Source organism: Triturus cristatus, chromosome 4_2, assembly GCF_964204655.1.
Source record: "Triturus cristatus chromosome 4_2, aTriCri1.1, whole genome shotgun sequence".
NCBI classification, from domain to species: Eukaryota; Metazoa; Chordata; class Amphibia; order Caudata; family Salamandridae; genus Triturus; species Triturus cristatus.
The window spans coordinates 191,838,777-191,861,557 of NC_140586.1; the positions used below are offsets into that span (position 1 = coordinate 191,838,777).

Here is a 22,781-nt window from a genome sequence, read left to right on the forward strand (position 1 = left end):
TATAAGAGACACCAGACAATTGGTTCACTTTGTTCACCCATGGCTTTGTCAAGAGGGAGGATAAATTATTTATTTATTTATTTATTTTCACAGACGCTTAAGGCTGCTCCCGAGCGGTCGCTCCTTTTAAAATTTAAAACTTTTAAAAATTTCAATATTGCTACTGCTCTATAGAATTTCCCTTTGTGTCCGTCCCTCCCCCCCCCCTCGAGCCAGATTAGCACACCTTATGGGCTGATATTATTTACAAGTCACGCTAGCACCTTTATTATTCCTCCTCGCTTCCCAGGGGGGCTTGGCCGTCCTCGAGGCTAAGCTTACCGGGTCCCGGGTTGCTGCAGTTGGCGGCCATCTTGGGTTGGGCGCGATTGGACGAGCGCTCTAGTCGCTCTACTTAAGGAGGGGCTATTTTCCATAGCAGGCGATTATTTTCACAGACGCTTAAGGCTGCTCCCGAGCGGTCGCTCCTTTTAAAATTTAAAACTTTTAAAAATTTCAATATTGCTACTGCTCTATAGAATTTCCCTTTGTGTCCGTCCCTCCCCCCCCCTCGAGCCAGATTAGCACACCTTATGGGCTGATATTATTTACAAGTCACGCTAGCACCTTTATTATTCCTCCTCGCTTCCCAGGGGGGCTTGGCCGTCCTCGAGGCTAAGCTTACCGGGTCCCGGGTTGCTGCAGTTGGCGGCCATCTTGGGTTGGGCGCGATTGGACGAGCGCTCTAGTCGCTCTACTTAAACGGTTAGGCATGCCTCCGCGCAGCGTCCGCGGGCAGCCGGGCTTAGGGCATGGCAATCTGCTCATTCCTGTACAACACATGGGTCCTAGGATCAGGTACACTAGGAATGATCTGATGTCACTACATGCCCCTAGATGTTTGGGTTGTAGCTATCGATGGGTAGAGGGTACCCCCTATTTGAACTGTGCTCTCTGTGGTGCGGCCCGTGTAACCAGGGACCAAACACTGTTATCCATGGCGTTGCTTAACTGTAGGTCCATACCCTGTCATGCCACTGAAATCCACTCTTTGATCATTGACCATAAGCTGGATGTGTTGTTTCTCACAGAAACTTGGTTAACCTCCAGCTCTGGTCCGGATATTGTAAAAGCCCTTCCATCTGGATACCTCATATTTCATCAGGACAGGCCAGATGGAAGGGGGGGAGGGGTAGCCATCCTATACAGAGACAATTTCATGTGCAAGGCTGTGGATTGCGGCATTAATAATTCAGAAAGCTGCCAATTCGTGTTGTGACTATCCCCCACTGTCTCTATATCAGGCCTCCTTCTTTACCGGCCTCCTGCTATTATGGGTAACTTTGTAGACTCTTTTATCGAAGCAGTCATACCTTTAGCCGCGGCATCATCCAATTTTTTAGTTATCGGAGACCTGAACGTGCACTTTGATGACCCTCATGATAGATGGGCGAAAGACTTACAAGGCATGTTGGGTGCACTTGACCTTCACCTTGTTAACGTCGGCGCCACCCATGAGAGAGGCCATCAGCTGGATGTTATTTTTGCGAATTCAAAAAATTTGCTTGCCCTACATCCCTTGGCTCTTCCCTGGACTGACCACCATATGGTTCCTTTCAATTGGCAGTGGGTGAAAGGGAGAGACCCGGTACCTCAACGGCATACTGTGGAACGTATCTGGTCGAGGCTGCCAGTGGGAAGTTGGGCAGCCGAGTTAGCAAGAACCTGTCCTCCCCCTGCTACTGACCCCACTATGGCGGACCAGCAGGTGGGTAATTGGATCACTAACACCTTGGATTCCCTGATCCCGAAAAAGAGGAGGCCTCTCAGAGAAAGAAGAGTTGGCTCTGCCCCTTGGTATACGCCCGAACTTAGGGTTCTCAGAACTTCATGCAAAAGATTAGAACGCGCTTGGAGAAGAGAGCGGACCGACGAAAATCGGAATGATTACAAGGTAGGGATGAGGAAGTACAAGGTGGCTTTGAAGGAGGCTAAAAAGAACTTTTTTAGTGTTCGGATCGAGAAGGCAAGCAATTCCCCAGGGGAATCTTTTAAGATCTTTAAAGAGCTGCTGAAGGCCCCGGTTCCCCCAGTTGTCCATGACAACCCGCAGGAGAAATGTGAGGAGCTCGCCAACTTCTTTCATTTGAAAATCGAAAAGATTCTGTCCTCACTGCCAGCGATGTTGCAGAGCGTGGAAATGGACATCAGCTCAACAATAAGTCCCGCTGAGCTGCTATCGTTCGGCCCCTTCTCAGAGGAGGAGGTCGAAAAGGTCCTGAAAAAGATGAAGAGTGGGTCTCCAAGTGACCCGGCGCCTATGAAATCCCTTAAACAGGTGGCTAATGTTCTTTCCACTCCGCTTGCGGATCTTATTAATCTTTCGCTTGCACAAGGAATAGTGCCTCAAAGGTGGAAATCCGCTGTTGTCAAAGCACTTCTGAAGAAACCGGGACTAGATCCGTCTAATCTGGCCAATTTTAGGCCCATTTCACTCTTGCCCGGTTTTTCTAAAGTCGCAGAAAAGCTGGTCAATTACCAACTTTCTCGCCATCTTGAAGACCACCATTTGCTAGGGGATTCCCAGACGGGTTTTCGCCCTGGTCAGGGGACAGATACAGCCTTACTGGCAGTGGTGGAGGAAGCAAGGAGCATTCTCGACTCAGGGGGGTCAGTGGCAGTGATCCTCCTGGACTTGAGTGCGGCCTTTGACACCGTTAACCATCAGGTGCTCCTCCAACGGCTGGCAGAGGTGGGTGTTAAAGGGATGGCCCTTAAATGGTTGAAATCCTTCCTCTCAGACCGGTCCTATCAAGTCTGGGAAGGGGGAGAACAGTCCACCTTGTTCCCTCTTCAATGTGGAGTCCCGCAGGGCTCATCTTTGAGCCCTACCTTATTTAACACCTATATGGCTCCCCTTGAAAGAGTGGTCTCCCCTTCAGGAGTGAAGATCATCAGCTATGCTGATGATACGCAGCTGGTTGTGGGCCTCACCCAGCTGGAAGAACAACCCGAAGTCCTTCATGACTGTCTCTCCAATGTTCATCGTTGGATGTCTCAGTCCGCGTTGAAGCTCAACGGTGACAAGACTGAGCTGATGGTGCTGGGCAAGGCCTGTCCCTCTCTCATCACCAGTTGCTGGCCGCGGTCCCTGGGTGATCCACCATCCCCCAAGAAGGAAATCAAGAGCTTGGGGGTTTGGTTGGAGGAAGATCTATCCTTCAGGACCCATGCTAGGAAAACCGCGGGGGTATGCTTTGGCTTGCTGCGTTCTGCTCGCAAAGTGCTACCTCTGCTCCCTAACTCTTCCAGGAAGCTTTTGATTCGCGGCCTAATTTTGTCGCGGCTTGACTTCGGGAACGCACTATTTTTGGGCGCCCCAGAAGCAACTTTCAAAACCCTTCAGCAGGTGCAGAATGCAGCAGCGAGGGTGTTAATGGAAGTGCCGCGTAGACAATCAGCTGCCCCCGCCCTGAAAGCGCTCCACTGGCTCCCTGTTAAGGAGCGGGTGAAATTTAAGGCGCTATGTACGGCCCATAAAATCTTGTACGGCAGGGGCCCTTCTATTCTGTCTTCTATGGCACGCCCCTACAAGCCTACACGGCCACTGCGCTCGGATCAAAGACATCTGATGCAGACCACAAGAGTAAAAAGAGCTCGCTCCGGGGGCCGACGCTTCTCGGTGCAAGTAGCGTCACACTGGAATTCCTTGCCCCTTAAGATCCGCGCTGAGCCCAATATCCTGCACTTCAGGAAACTACTTAAAACACACTTATTTCCAGTGTAGGATTGAGTAATAGCCTTTCGTGTCTGTGTTCACAGCGCCGGGATGCCCCTGGGTAACTGCGCGCGTTACAAATTTTATATAATAATAATAATAATAATAATAAATAAATGTTTTGATGTTCATGTTTAGAAACTTCCACTGTAGCGCCTTCTGGCTCTTTTGGTGACACTGTTGTCACCTAAGTAGTTGGACATGCCCCTATGCTCCTGTGAGAGCTGGGTGTTGGAGCAAACGCCGGGCTTTCAGATGCTACTCCTGGCAGAAGTCTGTGGTCGCAATGGATTGAAGAAAAGGATAACTGGTGTTCCACCTAGTCAATTTCCTTACTAATTAAGCCCACTGCTCTCTGGAGAAACCCATCCAGAGTGGATTCCTGCTGCCCATTTGTCCCACTGGCTGGAGCTCTCCACTTCCCCATGCTAGCTGGTATGGAGGGAAGCTGTCTGCGCTTTAAAGCTAGTCCAGGCCTTTCCTGTGACAAGAGAATGTTGGGGGACGTAATCCCACCCCACCAGGGCTCGAGAACACCAGATTGAGTAGTGTGGGCAAGGGAAACTGCTGGCTTGACTCCGGTGGCAAAAGAGGGCGGACTGGCAAACACCTCTTAAGTGGCTGAAGGGGTTAGAGGGGTTAGAGTAGATAAGGACCTCAGACCTCTTTGGCAACCACAAGTCCTGACCTCTCTGGATAGCTCAAGACAGTTCAAGATGGCCCAGACAGTGACTCCAAAACTCAAGTTCAAAACAAACTCCAAGCAGCCTTAATGATTACTGGTCACTTATGACTAACCGCGGATTGCTGGATAATAGATTACTGGATATTGCTGTTCTAGCAGCAGTAAATTAGCCACTTACCTCCAACCCCTGGCTGAAGCAGGTAGCTGCTGCCGCCACACACAGGCAGCACGCCACTAGGCTTCTAAAACAAAGAAGCATGGGGCAGAGCCGGATTGGTAACGCGGGCCCTCGGGCAATGCCCTAGGGGCCGGTGTCCGATCTCCAGCTGTGGGCTGCTTTTTTTTAGCAGCCTGGGGGGCCAATTTGAACAACTCTGCGTTGTTCGATGCTGCCAGCGGCCCAGTGGGGGCCTGAGTGGCCTTTCTGGAGGCAGATGGGCGTCCATTACCTCCCTTTTATCAACGACTGAGGGGGTCAATCCCTTTCTCTCGCTGGGCCGGCCCATTAATATATGCATATTGAGCAGGGGCAGGGGGCCTGAGCAAATGTGGCTTCACTTATTTTCAGGTGTGTTTCACCAGTGTAAAGGAATCTGTGCAATTTTGTTTAACGCCTGCTCCCCCCCCCCACCTTTTTTTATACATCTTCGCCAAAGCAATGTCTTATGAGAAGGCAATATGCAAATGTGGGCCACTTTTTTTTAGCGTGCCCTGGCCGATTTTTAATCCCAATCCAACCCTGGCATTAGGATATTTCTGGAAATTTTCCTCCAGGCACTGCAAAAAGCCGGTGCGGACTTCAGAATGCCTTCAAGACCCCCACAGAACACCAGTTGCAGCAGCCATCACCAGTCAGACCTTGGTGGTAGTCCAGATATCTGGGCCAACTTCCGGGCTCCGGCCCTGGGAGGCAGAGGGACAGGGATAGGGTGACCAGGCGTCCCCGTTTTCCCAGGACGGTCCCCGTTTTTGGAGAAGTGTCCCGACACTTTTCTCCAAGTGACTCAAATGTCCCTGTTTTCAAACAGTGTCCAGATTAAACACTGAAAATGTCCCTGTTTTTTTCATTGTTCCGGTTAAGCATGCGCGCGCATGCTCTCTTTGCACTGTTTACGGTATGTGTCGTCACTGAGGTGAGCGCTGTAGCAAGAAGGGAAATCCTTTGAAGAGAGACAGGGAGGAAGACAGGAATAACAGAGGGGGGGGAAGCTCTTGACTTGCCTCTTCTTATCTAAAGATCCTAGACAATCTACCCCGGCAGACACAACCCACTGGCACACCAGCCGCCATCCTGCTGCATGCTCCTAACTCACTCGTCTCTCCGGGTGAGTTGAGTGTAGTGGCAGCGGTATGAGAGCAGCTCAATGAGCAGAGGCCTTAGGAGGGCAAAACTGGCCAAATAAAAAGACACCCACAGTGCTCAAAGGGGCAATCCCGTAGTACAACACCCCCTCTCCACTTCGGCTTTCAGCCTCGGCTCGGCGTTCCTGAGGTGCTTCCAGTGGGAGACAAGGAGCCCGATGTGGAGGCACAAGTCGGTTTTTCGGCATGTCAATGTGTCCCATTCAGCAGCAATTGACCTGTGGGCGAGCATGAGCAGGTCGGCCTGTGGGAGGAGCTCTGCAGACAACCTGGGGAAGGAGTTCTGCGGAAATTGTACAAGGGCAGGCTTTTTAGTGCCCGTACAACTCCTCACAGTGTTGTTGCGATACATCGGGGAAAACTGCATCTACCCCATTGATCCCTTCTGATAAAATATCACATCGCTTACTGGCAGCCTGGTTTGCCGTAGTTCAAGTTTGGAAGCAACAGATTGCTCCTCCAATACATGTATGTCAGAGTAAGGGTTGTGACATTAACTCCATAAAAAAAACTGAATGTCATTTTGCATGAAAGAGTTGATAGATTAGTCAAAGTATTGCTGCCCTTTAAAACATATGCAGCAGGACCACTCTTGTGGGGAGGGGTTGCTCCCCATGTCATACTGGCTGCTTAGATCACAGCTTCCCATGATGACACCCTCTTCGACCTGTCCATCAGACGTTGAAGAACAATAATGGGCCTTGGCTACCTGAGTGGTAGACATGACTCCTGAGCAAATGTCCTTTTCAGATGCTACTGATTATCGACTTACCATGGTTTCAATATACTGTGTATCCTCCATTGTGTTTGTGAAATAAATAAACGTGGCTGCTTCTCCTGCAACAGGGATGAAAAGTTATAAAGAAAATGTTTAAAAGAAAAAAAAAGAAAGGGGCATTGGCGGTGGATGTCACCGAGCTGGGTGCATATTTTATGTATCTTCCTTTTCTTTGGGGTGTTTTTTGAGACTGATTTCCTTTTCCCTACAGAGATGGCGCTTCGAGTTTTCCTGCACCGCATTCTTTCTGCTTCACCCAAGACACTCTCTGCACCAGTAGCATTGCCTTTCTCCTCAGCTGTCTGTAAGTATGCTACACCGGTGTGCCGCCTCTCCACTGCCGCTTACCATTACAGGAGTGGCATGCCTGCACCACCCCTCTCCCGGCCCCTCGCCACCTCTTCGGCCAGCTCTCTGATCTTCAATGTACAGGACGACGATGACTTCCAAGAACGGGTCAAGAACAGTGCCACACCGGTCATTGTGGACTTCCACGCTGAGTGAGTGTTGAAGTAGTGAGTAGGGCAGAGGGAGTAAGAGATGAGCACTCCTGACTTGGCATCATATTGGAAGTTGTCTCCAGTGTTTGCTGGGTAATTTCACTGAAATGGTATCGCCCCTTACCACCTGGTGGAGAGGTGAAGGGGCTGTGATAAAAAGAGCTCCTAAAATAGTGTAAAAAGCAACATATAGCCTTCTGGGATGCCCACTTCTCTCTTTTTCACAGACGTCAAGCTCCCCAGCTGGGAAAATATCTCAAGTACACTAGGTGGAGATATCACTCAGTTACTATGACTTATAAAAAGTTGTTGCTGAGTGGGGTACTGTAAGTTCTTCTTGTTTGGATAGACTAGTCTCCAGCCAAAGATGTGTTCATAAGGAAGGTGTTGACGTTTTCTGGGAGATTAGACAGCGGGAGTGGGGGGGGGGGGGGGGGGGACAAGGAAAATAGTCTCACTCAACTGTGTATTGACTAACATTTGTCTTTTCCACCCCTCAGGTGGTGCGGACCCTGCAAGATGCTGGCCCCAAGGCTGGAGAAGTTAATTGGCCAGCAGAAGGGCAAGGTAGTGATGGCCAAGGTGGACATAGACGACCACACTGATCTGGCACTGGAGTATCAGGTAGGTGGTCATTTTGTAAGCCGTGGGGTATTACTTGAGAGGAGAGTCCTCATGGGCATTTATTTTCATTGCTGGTGTCTGAGGCAGAGGTATTTTCTTTTTTTTATTTCTGATTTTCAAAACACTAGCATTACATGAACAACCCAACATGAGACTCCCAACACTGCGACCCCATGAAAAAGTCAGTATGATCGATCACGTCCTCCCCGCCCCCGAAAATATAGTGGTTTTATGGACCACAGGTAATCACATTTGTTGGACTTGGCCCTTCTGGCAGGTTCACCTCTAAAACTTTTTGCCTTTTAATGTGACCTGATGTTTAGGCCTCTAGGCACTTTAACACTGTGTCCCAGTGTAAAGTGCGTGCGCTCTGTGTTACATTTAGTGAGACTGACCTGCCCTCCCGTAGGAATGCATGGGGGATCTGAGTGACCGTGTTAAGGCCTGATGTGAGAGGAGTGCAGGGTCGAGTTTGGTATGTGCGAACTCGTGAGATTGAATGCTGCACGATGATGTGTGCAGCGTTACTGTGTCTAGTGTAGAAGTGCCACTTCTAGAAGCTGGCATGTCTGTGTAATAAATGTGAAGTGACTGTCTGGCTTGTGATTGGCTGGTGTGCCTGGCTCCAGGAGTCAGGATGGGTCTGCCCCGGTGGTGAATGGAGAGATCTGCATGCTGATGGCAGGGAGGAGTACACCTGGGACCTGAATAGGGCTGGGCTTTCCCTCCACAATGCTGGCTCCGCCCCCTGTGGTGCGTCTGAGCACCTAGCCCCCACCTAACAAAGGAGAGAAGAGCTGAGCAAAACAAAGTGCTCCAAAGCTCCTCCCAAACCAGTTGCATCTGGTTTTTTCCCCAGCCCTGTGCTGTGACACAAAGGAAAGAAGTAGTATAAATGAAGGGGCTGTGACCCCATGAAAACGTTCTGTTGTGCTTGTTCTTCCTTTAGGAGGACACTCTGCGTTTAATAAAAAGCAACAACCCAATTAGGGTCAGCTGTGGGCCGCAACAGTACCGGCCGGTGTAGACACTAAAGTGTAGTGTCGTAACCCCAGGTGGAGCATCGGCGTCTGTCCTACCCCTCACTCGGCCGGCCAGGTACCACCACTTTTTAGGGTGCTGTAACGGTGGTCACCACGACCACAAAGTGTAGGTAGTACTTCACAGGTCCTGAAGAATTGCCATCTACTTGATATAAGGGCAAGAAACATGTCGACCGCCATTTCTAGCGTAAAACCTCACACCATAGCGTGAACATACGCGCATTTACCTTTTAATTAGGGAAGTGGCCATCTTCATTAAAATTATCTTGAACGGACCATCTCTCCCTATTTTATTTCACATTTTCTTACACATCACCTTCACCTACACTACTCTAGAGCCCCCACACGCACATCACCCTACGGCTTCAGGAATAAAGATCTCCTGCTAAGTAGGCCCCATCACGGGCGCCTGATCGGGTATTGCAGCGCCGACCCGAGTAGGAGCAGACCCGATGAAGAAGCAAGACACCTAGCTGGCTGGGTGTGTGAGGGCCTTTTTCCGAAAAAGGAGAACACTCTCCTGAGTTTTTACTCCATTTGGAGTATCTCTTTCTTTACCAACAACCTGTTCTGACATTAGGAACTGCATACCATTTTTTGTTTAGATGTATCTTAGGGCATGTATGCTGGACCTGGTTAAACATTAGCCCTCCACTTCCCCCTTTTTTGGTTCAACAAATTTGATGACAACAGTTTCACTTAGACACTGTGTTAGTATATTGCCTGCAATCCCAGACTTGGATGTAGGAATGATAGAGACAGGTCTCCCTTCGGACATTCTGTGAAGTCCTTGTTAGCAAAGGACTGCTAATTAGTTCTTCCTGAACACTGCAGTCGGAACATTTTAGGGGTGAGGTGTGGGACTGCTGTATCTGTTGTTCAAGATAAGGACGTTTTTAGGCATTTTTAGCACTTTAGTTTGTCTCCAAATACTGCGTCAGCAAGGTGATGGCAACCAGGTGCAGAAAGATCACACACTGTGCTCATGTTTTTAGATACTCTTGCTTAGTGACAGTTGCATTGGTACCTGCTGAGAGAACCATCTCTTTCACAGAGGCTGTGTCTAGAGAGCAGCCTGGAAAATCGCATTTGAAACAAGCATTTGCAATGCAATAGGTCTCGCATTCACGCGAGTTTGAGCTATTGGCATTGTAATTGACAATTACTTTTATTTATGTTTTGGTTTTTAAAACATAAATAAAAGGCCTTGTCATTTACAATGCCAATTGCTCTAAATCTCGCAATTGGGAGACCTATTGCATTGCAAATGCGTGTTACAAAATGTGACGTTTACTGCACACATTTTAAACATTCTGCCTCCACCAAATGACGCTGCAGGACGCCTGAGATATAACGTATGCTGTCTGCAGAGACAAAGACATGTGGTTTGTGTGATATGCAACCCAACCCAAGCCTAACTGAATACAGTCTCGGCAATGACGCTGAACATCCTGTGATTTTCGGCAAATCACTTAATCTCCTAACAAAAATGAATGTGTCCTCATGTAACGCAACTGGTGCTATGTAAAGTGCTCTGATACCAGATACCGGGTCAAGTTCGCGCTATATAAAAGTACTAAAAAGTTATCTTTTCAAGAGTTTGCAAGATGTTGTGCTGTTGTGTTTACATCTATGCCAACATTGTTTTGCAGAGTTAAACATTGTTCGTTACTAAGTTATATGTTGTCTTTGGGGCTAAATATGAAAGTGATATTGAGTGGCGAAGAGGCTTGTAGGGCCTTGCTGATGCTCCGATACTTTCTGATATCGAAAATATCCTGGTGAGGATGCAACATGCAACAAGGCGCTATCTATCTCGAAGGCAACCTGGAATCTGTATTTTAGTCGCTTGTTCTCTTCCCTGGAAAGGCTGGCTCCCCTTTAACCCTGGTGACCTATCGCGTCCTTAGTGTCTGTAGGGGCTTATCTGATCCCCTACCCCCTTGTACAGATGGAGGGAGGGGGGGCGGTAGAGCAGGGGGTGCGGGGAAAGCGGAAACACACAATGGAGAAGAGGGGGCTAAATAAGACGGAGAGAGAGAGGTGGACAGCGAGACAGAGACAGCACATAGAAGAAAGAACAATATACACAGAAGAAGAAATATGTGCAGACAGACAGCTGGGGTGGAAATGGAAAGAATGAGTAAAAGAAGTAGAATTAATAGACAGTGATTGGGAGAAACAGAGAGATGGAGACAGAAAGATTGAGAGAGAAAGAAATGGAGGGAAATATGAAAAAAAAGCTGCGAGAGATAGAGAGGCCAGAGAACGAGGCAGGGGAGAGCGAATGGTACAAACAAACAGAAAGTGAAACGAGAGGAAGAAGAGGGCAATGCATGTAATGGAATATGTGGCAGGAGGGAGAGAATGGGAGAGGATGTGGTCCATGTGTAATGTAAATACGGTGCTATGTAAAGCGCTCCAATACCTTCGGGTCGAGTTGGCGCTATATAAATATGCAACAAAAAAACCAAGACAAGCCCGGCGGAGTGTGGCGCGCGCGCTTGGTGGGGGAGCGCATTCCAGGCGGGGGAGCGGACCCTTTGAAGTGCGATGCCAAACGGATTGCATGGCGGCACGATGCGCGTGATTGTGCGCGTGCTCGCCATGCAATCCGGCTTTCGGAGCACTTTTGGGAGCCCCTTACAATAGTCTCGCTTTGCGATCGTTTACGCGATAGCAAGGCGAGACCTAAAAAGGACCAATTAAAAGGATCCACATTTGCTGTCTGGAAAATGTGTATAAAAGAGAGATCCAAACGATCCCACTTGTCTTCCAGTTTTAGGTTCTTCATGACCAAGGATGGGAGCGCTCCCCAGGATACTTGGAGGACTGCTGTATGCCCAGGTCTGGTGTCTGCATGACAACCAGTCTGCCAGATGTGAAGGGAAATTACCTGAAGTATGCAACTTGCTTGAGAAGCTGAGGGTTTGACTCAGCATCTAAAAGCCTGGATGCCTGCTCAGAGAGCGAAGGATTGTTCCTGGCACTGCAGGAGGAGAGACTGTCCAGGACAAGAAGCCCAGCCTGTTTCTGGGGTGTGGCAGACGCAGCTAAACGGGTGAGAGGTGCAAAGTCAGGCCTGATCTCAAGGCTGCATGGACAACCTGTGTTCAGTTGCAGCTTGCAGGATCAGCTGTGTAAAGCCAAGTTGTCACCTTGTGGCCTGACGTTCCGCCATCAAACCCGAGTCCCTAGTGCTGCTGCTGCCACCGAGGTGCCCACCCAAAAGGAACTGCTGCATCGGCCCAAAGTGCTGCAATGGCGAACATGAACCTCCACATGCTTTGGCCTCCAGGGCCACAACTGCCGAAGATGAGCATCTGCTCCATAGATCCCAAGGGCCACAACTGCTGAAGATGAACGCCCTCCTATGTTTGGCGGTATGCCATGTCCAACGACAAGCCTTCTGAGCGAATTACTCAATACCTGTAATCCCAAAGGGGGCTAGACCACTGTCCGTGTTCGCTGGCCCTGGTGCTGATGCTCAAGACTGCAAACCCAGCATCATGGAGCATGTAACGTGGTACAGTGTCTGCACAAACTGAGAGACTGTGACTAATTGGAAATAGAGAGAAACTGTTGCTGAAATTGAACTGACCTAGTGGCCAATTTTGGGGTAATCACTAGGTAATCTCCACCTGTGCCTAAGCTATATTAGAACCCATATCTTTGTAGTTGCCTTAATGCGTTATCATAAAAATCCACAAGAAGGCAGCCCAGGTCCAGGTGAAGGAGGCTCTCTCCTCTGTTACTGATCTGTAGAGGCAACAGGCAGGGTTGCCCTCTCTCGTCCCTCTTATTTGCTCTGGCGATAGAGCCCATCACAGTGTGGGTCCACTGCGATGCTCAGGTTTGGGGATTCGATTAAGGGGGTGATGGCCTATACAATCACACTCTATGCGGATGATATCTTTCTGTTCCTCTCCTGACCATGCGTCACAGCTCCTCGCCTAATTCAAATGCTCATGGTTTAACTGGAGGCATCTGGCCTCCAGGTTAATTGGTTCAAGGCACATTGGTTACCCATGAGACGATTGCGGTGTCAAAAACGGGCAAACACAGCCATGGTGCACGTTGTCTATTAATGGGCAGCGCAGATCTTGGTCCTCAATGACTGGTTGAATGGAGCATGGTGCAATCGCATCTTCTTGGGAAAGTGTGTAAGAAAGTGGGTTTCTGTTGCAGTAACCCCCCCCTCCTTTTTTTTTTTGCCTAATAGCTGATGCACTTTTCCTTGTTGTGCCCTGAGCTCCTGCCAATCAGGTGCCTAGGGCCTAAGTTCCTTCCCTAAAAACTGCCTAACAGCCAAAACCCAAATTGGCAAACCCTGGCCACATGTCAGCCCCTGGTAAATGGTAACCTAGGTACCCAGGGCCTTGTGACCAGGGAAGGCCTCTAAGGGCTGCAGTACTCATTGTGCCACCCTTAGAGGCCCTGTACCCTAACACACACACACTGCTCTTGCAGGCTGAGTGTCTGGATACAAGACAAAACAGAGAGTCAACATGGCACACATCCCTGTGTGCCATGCTCACAACCTACATTGCCCTGGCATACATCAGCCACCCCTCTAGCTGGGTGCCCTATGCCAGTGGTGTGGGCACAGAGGCACGAGCCCTGTGCCCCTACAGTACCCAGGTCCATTCCTGGGTCCTGTAAGTGCAGTGCTGCCATTTAAGAGTATATGGTGCTGGGAGCTTGTCAAACACGAACTCCACAGCACCATAATGGCAGCACTGAAGACTGAGAAGTTTGGTATCAAACTGCTCAGCACATTAAATCCACACTGATGCCAGTGTGTGATTTAATGTACCAAGCACCACAGAGGGCTTCTTAGAGAGGCCCCCTGAAACCTAAACCTACAATCCACGTCTGTTCTGAGTCTGCCTAGGCTGCCACACAGCAGACATGTTGCTGGACCCCTGGGTAGGAGAGCCCCTGCTCTCCTGGGTCTGCAACAATGCACATCCTGGGCGAGGTGCTAAATCTCCTCCCCCAGGATGGGCAGGGGGAAGCTTCAAAGGCAGGCCGCCTCTGTGAGCTTCCCCAGGCCACTGCAACCCCCCACTCTGGCGGGAAGCTTGGCCGGAAACCCCAAATAAGGACAGGGGATGTGCCAGCCTGCCGACCCCACCCCTCAGGTGGGGGAGGCGAGGTGAAGCACATCTCCGGGCTCTCACCATCTTGAAGATGGGAAGCCCTGCCCAATCAGGACTAGGCTCCTGCCCCCCTCCCACAGGAGAGAGGCAGGACCCACCCCAGGACAGGGACCCATTGGCCCCTGCCCTTCACCTACATGTAACGCCCCTAAATCTAGTATTTAGGGGCACCCTGAACGTTTCTTTCCCAGATTCCAGATTCAAAAACTACAAAGAAGAGCAAGAAGAAAGAAGACCTGCCCTGCAGCTGCTAAAAAGAGGAAGACACCAACTGCTTTGGCCCCAGCCCTACCGGCCTGTCGACCCTCGAACCTGTTCCTGCTCCAACCCGGCATCTCTTGTGGCCAGCAACCTCACAAACCCCGGAGGACCTGGCTACCTTTTGGCTCTAAGCCCCTGGGACTCCCATGAGTAGACGCTCTACTCAAAACCTACCTCTAATCCCTGGCAGCAGCCCGGAACCACGAACCCAGCACACTCTGCACCAGCCAAGCCTAGCCAGTGCCGGAGTGGACAAAGACCACGAGGATGACCCCACGGCGACTGTGACCCCGAGTCCGGCACCCAAGGACCTCCCTCGACACTCCTGAAGGAGCCTGCAGCCTCAGAACAAGTTGCCCCCCCAACCGCGATCAACAGAGGGTAAGATTTCCTGACACCAAAAGGCAACCCTGCACGCGGGGCCCCCCACGGCCCCCTGTGCCCAATCCCGGGGTACCTACCTATCCTCCAACTACCCAACTTACCTCTCGAAGTGGTGGTGGTACCTGAAGAATCCTCGTCCCCAAGCTTGCAGTCTTTTTCCAAACCGGAGATTTCCCATTGAAATCAATTGAGCGCCCGAAGGCTCAAAAGCACCCTGCACCCAGCCGCCCGAGTGGCCCTGGCAGTGAAACCTCTACACCTACCTACTTCCCCACTTGCCCTGAGTAAGTGACCAGGAGCCCAGCTCCCACAGCCGCGTGGCTTGCCAGTCAGCAGCCACCAACCAGGCCCCTCTATCCCTCATAGGATAACATTGGGCCTAACTCACTCTGCACCCGGCCGCCCTAGAGTCGCTGAGGGTGAACCAACTGTACCTACCTGACCCTGGGGGACCCCCGAGTCTATGCCCAGAACCTCAACTCTGCCAGTCGAGTACTTACCTTTAAACCGATAACTCTATTTTCTTCATAGGGTAACATTGACTGGCTTTTTCCTGAAATTTCTTCTAAGTATGGACTTTTCAAATCTTAAAATATTCACCAAAAATCAGCCGAGTAACGAAAACGAAATTACTCACCTGCTCTTAGCTGAGCTCCCAGTGCTGGGTCTTGGTGCCCAGCACTAACTCTGAAAAATACTTACAACTGTACTTACCAGTAACCCAATTTTCTCCCATAGGAAATTATTGACTGTTTTTCTTCTAAGTGTCAATTTCTGCAATCTTTAAATATTCTTTAAAAATCGTATAATATCTGAAAACGTAATTACTTACCTGTTTTGGATAAAGGTCCCAGTACTGAGTCTAGGTACCCAGTACTGGATTTCAAAAGTAACGAGAACATACTATACCTGTAACTTGCATTTTCTGCCACAGGGAATCATTGACTGTTTTCTATGAAATATTTTCTAAGTGTCAACTTTTAAAATAGCTAAATATTGTTTAAAAATCATCACAGTAATTAAGTCGACTTTCATCACTTGATTCTAAGTACTGACCCAGGACTGAATCTAGGATCCTAAAAGTTATCTGTGGCAAATAACATGAACCTTCCATTGAACTCAATGCATTATTGTGTTTAAAATAGTGTTGCCTATTGCAACCACTTGTAACTGTTTACAAAAGTCAATTGCATATTGCAAAAGTATTTATATAAAGCATCTCATTCTGAGAAAGTATATTTTAATTCCAATTGTTGGTTCTAAAATAAAACAAGCATATATTATTTATATATAAACCATTGGCCTATAGTTCAGTTATTGAGTGTGTGAGACCATTTGCTGACTGAGTGTGTACAACAAATGCTTTACACTGTCCTCTGATACTGCCTTACTGCTCGACCAAGCTACCACTTTAGAGAGTAAGGTTATATCTAACCTTAGCCTCTGTCAAACCCTTGGGGACTGTGGACTCTGTACACCCTGTACCTATTAAGGAACAGTATATACAGAGCCACTTTCTCACAAAGTGGCATTAATCGTCTAAGACAACATTCTAGTGCTCCTCTGTCGTCCCCTCTCATGGGCCCTTTCGGAGGTCACTAGGTTGCAGCTGCTTGCATGGAGATCGCAATGAAATGCTCAAAACACACCTCTGTAAGAGTCGATGTTCGGAAAACTCAGCCCACCTTGAGGAATTTGATGGCTTGGACATTATCATGATTTAGAAAGTGGGGATGTCTAGGAGGGGGCACAAATTAAGTCCTTCCAAGATATCCAAAGAGAGTGGAACTGACACAAATCCTAGTGTTACTGTTATTTACAATTGTGCCATGCCCTCGCAAACCATCAGGAGTCCCTCTCTGATATTTGTAAGTATAGTCCACTCGAGGCAAAGATCCTCCTGGGCCCTCTAAGGAAAGGGGGATATCTCGGATTTACAAATCATTGGTCACCAACTCCCCTAACCTCTTCTTGGGAATGAAGGCATGCTTGAAGTGGTGGCTGGGTCCACTAGATGATAGCAACTGAATATATGCCTGTATGACCCCACGTTTGCTTGTTATTCCTACGAGACTTTGACTCATTCAGTACAAATACCTTCATGTTATCTGCCATACCTCCCAGCGACTGTGGCGAGCCCAAAATCTCCTTGAACCCAAATGCAGCTGATGCCTCCAGTTTCTTTCATTTGGTATGGGACTGCCCCGTTAGAACATTGTATTGCCAGGGAATTTTTACCACCCTGTCTAGGGTCCTCGGGACATTGATAGATCGTTTACCTTGGATTGGACTCTTAGGTGTTCTTGAAATTCTGGGGGGGGGGGGTATCTGTGGTGACTGCACCCTGGTTGGGACTGGATTTATGATTGCTAAAAGAGACGTCGCCAAGCACTGGAACTACGCCTCTTTATCTGAATGTCCTAGAGCACGGAACAGGAAGAGTCTTCGTTTGTACGTGGCAAGGGACTGTCGTCAGAAGCATGGGAAATGGTAGGCCTATAGGGGCCTGGGCTACAGTTTATTGTATTGTATTGTAAATGCATTTATATAGCGCTTACTATCCCCTGATGAGGCTTCAAATCGCCTTTTCGACGAGTTGCTCGCTACTCAGGAACCCATAAAGGAGTAGTGGTGAATTTTTATAGTGAAATATGAAATTAAATTGAGCGACGGATATGTTAGTCTGTTATTTGGATTGAGAATGATAGTAGAGGAATAGAAGAGAGGTGTCTAACCGTGCTTCAGGGATATGCCCGATTGAAGAAAGTGATATGCATAAGGGGTGACACTTGCAAGGGTGGGGAAATCAGAAATCTGATACCAGAAGCTTAAGCTATGGAGAAAGGAGGAAATAATTAGCTCAAATGAGGAAGAAGTGTAGGGAGGTTTGGGGATTGAAAGCAGAGGGAATGGACAGGCGAAAAATATAAAAGGGGCAGGGAGGAACAGGCTGTGAAGATGATTAAGCAAATAACAAGATTCACCAAATAGCCCAAGGCTGCATGTTAACGGGCTTACATTGTGCAGCTCATGGTGAAGAAACATTTTATTGCAATGTTAGTGCCTGTTTAAAGATGGATTTTGCAACAAGGCCAGGAAGGGAAGGCAGGAGAGACTTTATAAAGTTAATTTAAAAGACAACAAACATGAATGTGTAGAACAACAAAAGGTTGGTATTTAAATAGCCATAGTTTGCAACTAGAAATGTTAAGTGGAAGAAATAGAGACACAGAGGTGGTTTTGTACAAAAAGAATCCCAAGTGAGGAGCAGTAACTTACACGCTTATGAACTAAAAGGCGTGGGTGGAGTCCCAGGTTCAGGGTCCTTGCGGCCGAGCAGTGCAAGAGTACTGCACAGTATACGCACTGCACAACTCTGCAGCGAGTCTGCCCTTAGTAGAGCTTCAGGCAGTGCACAGGAATGTAGAATAATATTGCATACCGACTGCAAAAGTATGGAACATTATATAATGATGGCATTGTGTTGTTTTTTTTTGGTTTGTTTAAAAAAAAAAATAATAATAAAATTTGGTATTAAAAAAATCCACAAGAGGGCGACAAATTGCATCCAAAAATGGCCTTATTGTTAGAGGGGAGGGGAGGGGACGCGCCCAAATGGGAAACTGTAATTTTCCTGGGGCATCGAAGATCTTAAGACTAGAGCTGTCGAACGGCAGTGCCACGCATTCTGAGCCCTGTGCCCGAAACGTAAGCCTTTAAGGGCTTAGGCTCCTAAAAGAAACGATCCCGGCTTATGGTGCGGTCCCGGAGAGTCGCGTTTATGGAGCACCTTATTTTATGGAAGACTGGTGCCGCTCGGAGACTACGGTGACGTTTTATCACTGCAGAAATATAAAATAGTGGCATTAGAGGCGTGAATTCCGTGGCCCAGCTACCTATTGGGTTCTTTCTGCGTCGAAATATAAAGATGTGAGAAGAACACTGCGACTGACCTCTGCAGCGTTCCGTAGTCTTGAAAACATTGTGTATTGCGGACAGTTCTGCATCTAGCCACAAGGTGTCAGAAGAGCAGCATTTGTAAATCTGGAAACAATACCGAGAAACAGAAAAAAAATGTATTACAGAAAGTAACTTACATTTATCAGGAAATGTATGTATGTTGCTCATTACTTTCACAGAATGGATAGGCTGTGTATACATCCAGCCCCCTTTGGGTCTATAATTAACCCTCCTTATCTCGCCCCCAGGTCTCGGCGGTCCCTACGGTGATGGCTGTGAAGGACGGAAAGGTGGTGGACAAGTTTGTGGGCCTAAAGGAGGAGGACCAGTTGGAGGCCTTCGTGAAGAAGCTGTTGTGCTGAGGGGAGCGGGCCAGAGAGGAGCACTGGGCTGTGATGGACCAGTGAAGCTAGTTCCAATGCCTACAAATACAACACAAACTGTGAACCACATACATATTCTTCCACAGGGGAATCGTGGCAAGAAGGGTAACCTCCGACCGCACAATCCTGTTAGCCTATAGGAGGAAAGCACTCATGAACTCTGACCCCGGGCCTGCGCTGCATCCCCAGGGAGGTATGCCCAGAGAACTACTGTGACCTCCTTCCTTTCACCAGGAGCTACATATCCGATGAGCTGTGATTGCGAGGGTTGCAGTGATGGGGGCAGAGTCATTACTGGAAACGTAGGACAGACGCCGTAGTCATATTTAGGCCTCCACCGAACCCCAGCAGACCACCCCAGGACTGCACTGTACGCCTGTAGACATCCGCCGAGAGTGCACCGTAACCCCAGGAGACCTCAACCAGGACCCCCTTCCACCGTCAGCGTATACTAAGCAACTGTTGATCAAAAGACCACCAACTCCAGAGACTCCACTGCAGCGTCACACATTGGCCCCCTCCCCTGTGGTTCTCCCCGTCAAAGCTCAGTAGAGCCACATTTCCCAACCTCGACTGTATGAAATAACACTGTCCTTAAGCCTCCATGTAAAGCTTCCCACCAGTCCCCCACTGAACCTCAACCCACCTGGTGCCTTCCCTCTTTGTGGGTCTGTACCAACGCACGTACTTCTTTATTGTCTGTTTCCTCCTCGAGAGGGGGTGAGGGGTTTGGGGACTATTGGAGAGTTCTATGTTCTGATAATAAACTTTGTTTGACAACTTTTTATTGCTGAAGATTCTCTTCTAGGGACCTAGAGATACAGAGGCCTTGGAGACGGCAAATGTTTCTGGGATTGACCTAGTAAATGTTGCAAGTGGCGACACACGACTGTTGTAGCAGACGAGAAATCAACAAGACACAAGAAATCTGACACCAATTTATAAAAAATAGACTATATCTTTATGTATTTTTTAAACACCACAACGAAAATGATCCACCGGAGCGTTCTGGAGGTATAGAATTTACAAGGTATAGTAAATTAAAAAATTTCACTGAACTGCGCACAAGCATTGGAAAATTCAACAAATTTGACAATTAGAAACTTTTTCCTGGAAACTTTGGGCAAGAGTCCATGCAGTTACTTTAGTAGATCAACTCTGGCAGGGAGCCAGTCAGGGGGAGAAGCAAGTTCCACAGAAAGAGGAACCTCGAAAGTAGAAGCAGTCTTCAGGAAGTTCCAGGCACTTTAACCCCTCTTCAGTCAGCCCCTATGCAGCAGGTCTTGATGCAAAGGATGCTGGATGCTGAATATGCTCTAGGATGCTGTGGATGCAATGCTATCGACAGGTCTTACTTTGGCTACTCCTTGGTCCATGAAGGGGGTGAGGTGCTCCTGGTCGCAGGGCAGACGTTCCTAGAAGTTCTGTCGGACCTGATAGAATTCCAGTCACCACTGGGCTACCAATCACCCAGTATTGCAGTCCCATCCAAATCCTTCCCTGGGTGACTTGTCTTCTGGATGACCTAGCTGCATTCCGACGACTTTCCTGGATTCAGCGAACTCAGGTGCAACCTTAAGCATCTGGTCTCTGGTGCTGCACAACGGTGGTTGCCGGCGATGTGAAGACTCTGGCCTACCAACTTGTTTCTCAGCTGTTGTGGCCCTGTGCTGCAAACAGATTTGCCCGATGATGATGCTTTACACTCGCAAGGGTGTGTGAGGGCACAGGAAAGAACAGGAGGATTTTCCCCCACTCACAGACATTCAATCTCTTTCTGGAGACCACCATCTCACTCACAACCATAGCAGGTTGCAGTGTTTGCTTTCATTCTTCTTTTAGGAACTGATACCATCCAGTGCAATTTATGATGTACTTGGGAGCATTGGTACAGGACATTTAATTTTCTAAACAGCTCCTAGTCCCCCCTCTCTTTAGATTGTGTTTGTACTGCAAACAGATCAGCCAACTGATCCTTGGAGTCTCTTTGCTTCAGCTGCGCTCCGGATATAACTTCTTCACGAGTTGGACACAACAAACATAGTACCTCTTCTTTGGCATCCACCAGGTTCAGCAAGTGCAGTCAATGCTGGTGCATCAGGGCAGTCCTTCTTCGATCCTTCTTCCGGTCGAGTTGAGATCTGAGTTCTGGGTGCCCTATTTACGCTCCAAAAGTGCACTCAGAGTATATGCGGTCAGTGGCAAATGGACTACCAGGTTTCCTCCCTTCCGATGACCACTTCCACTTGGAAATTCGTTTTACTTGTGTCACACTCAAGGTAGCACAACCAGTGGTGTAATCAAATGGGGTGACTTTCTAACGTACATGCCCTGGGTACCATAGACTAGGGAGTTTTAGGTAAGATAGCTTATGCCAACTGGGCATAGCTAATGTAACATATATGTTTTAGGGTCAGGGCACTGGTACTGAGGTCTGGTCAGCAGGCCTCAGTACATTCTCTGAGTTGAAAAAAACAGCTGCATCAGTCCAAAAACCTGGGAGTGGCCATACAAAAAGAGGCATTCCTTTACATGACCCACTTCCAGTTGAAAGATGATATGCAACTGACCTTTTTCCTGGTTATTTTCATCATCTAAATGCAAGAACCTGCAAAGTCCATCTGCATTGGCACGGTCGGTCCCAGGTCTATGTTCCACTGTAACGTCCATGTGCTGTAGGGAGGTGGACCACCTCAAAAACTTGGAGTTCACTCCTCTCATCTGCATCAACCAGCTCTGCAGTCAGTTTGAACTCTGAAGTGAGTCCCAAACAGATAGGGTCTCAGCTTCTTCAGGGCCAAACCACAGTAAAGGCTTCCCTCTCAATGGTACTCGAATGCTGCTCTCTGGAGACGAGTCACCTGCTAATGAAGGCAACTGGCTGATCCTGGCCCAAATCATTTACCTGAGACAACACTGCCCCTTTCCCATTTTCAGAGGCATCTCTCTGAACAATGAATTCCTTACATAAGTCTGGTGTCATCAGGACAGGTGCTGAGTACAGAGCTTCCTTGGGGGTTTCAAAAGCCTATTGACACTACTCAGTCCAGATGACTTTTCTGAGTTGCTTCATAGAGGTAAGTTCCGTTAGTGGTGCCACTGTGGCATCATAACCTTTCACAAATCTCCTTTAGCACCCGGTCAGGCCAAGAAAGACCTTGACTTGGGTCTGATTCTTAAGAGTTTCCCAGGCTAGAATTGTCTATATCTTCGGTTGAAGAGGCTGTAAATGACTTCTATCAACTAGATAGCACAGGTACGCAACACACCCTTGCCTTATCTGTCACAATCTTGCCTTGATAATCAGGCCTGCCTTTTGCAGGGCCTGAAGCACTTCCTTGAGGTGGATCAGGTGATCCTCCCAGGTGAAACTAAATTCGGGTAGATCAAGATAGCCTGCAGTGGAACTCTCCTGACCTGAAAGTACTCAATTCACCAACCTCTGGAAGGTGGCAGGGGCCTTTTTCAACCCAAAGGACATCACTATAGATTGAAAGTCACCTTTGATTGTGGAAAAAGTAGACCTCTCCTTATCTCCTGGGGTGAGGGCTATCTGCCAAGAACTTGATATCAAGTCATAGGTACTCAAATATTTTGCTGCCCCAACCTATTAATGAGCCCATCAGCTCTTGGTATGTGGTGGGAATCAGTTTTAGTAAATGTATGGAAGGCCCTGTAGTACACACAGAACCTCACCTCAGGCTTCTTTCCTTTGGGCTTGGGTACCAGTACCACCAGGCTGGCCCATGGACTACTAGAGGGCTCTATCACCCTTAGCTCCAACATATTGGCTACCTCAGCCTTAATGTTGGCCTTGACCTGGTCAGACAATCTATATATCTTGCTTTTGACAGGTAAACTGTCACCAGTCTCCACATCATG

General features: G+C 48.5%; 1 protein-coding gene across 2 annotated transcripts in view; it reads left to right on the forward strand.

Annotated features, from left to right (window-relative positions):
- The window catches only part of TXN2 (thioredoxin 2), a 102,504-nt gene extending 82,820 nt beyond the window's left edge, over window positions 1–19,684 (forward strand). For both annotated transcript variants that reach the window (XM_085601111.1, XM_085601112.1), the window contains 3 exons: window positions 6,794–7,082; window positions 7,583–7,706; window positions 18,765–19,684. In XM_085601111.1, the coding sequence (XP_085457237.1) occupies window positions 6,796–7,082; window positions 7,583–7,706; window positions 18,765–18,878 (525 nt within the window). In that variant the 5' untranslated portion in view covers window positions 6,794–6,795 and the 3' untranslated portion in view covers window positions 18,879–19,684. The remainder of the gene's footprint in view (window positions 1–6,793; window positions 7,083–7,582; window positions 7,707–18,764) is intronic.
- The last annotated feature ends 3,097 nt before the right edge of the window (window positions 19,685–22,781 follow it).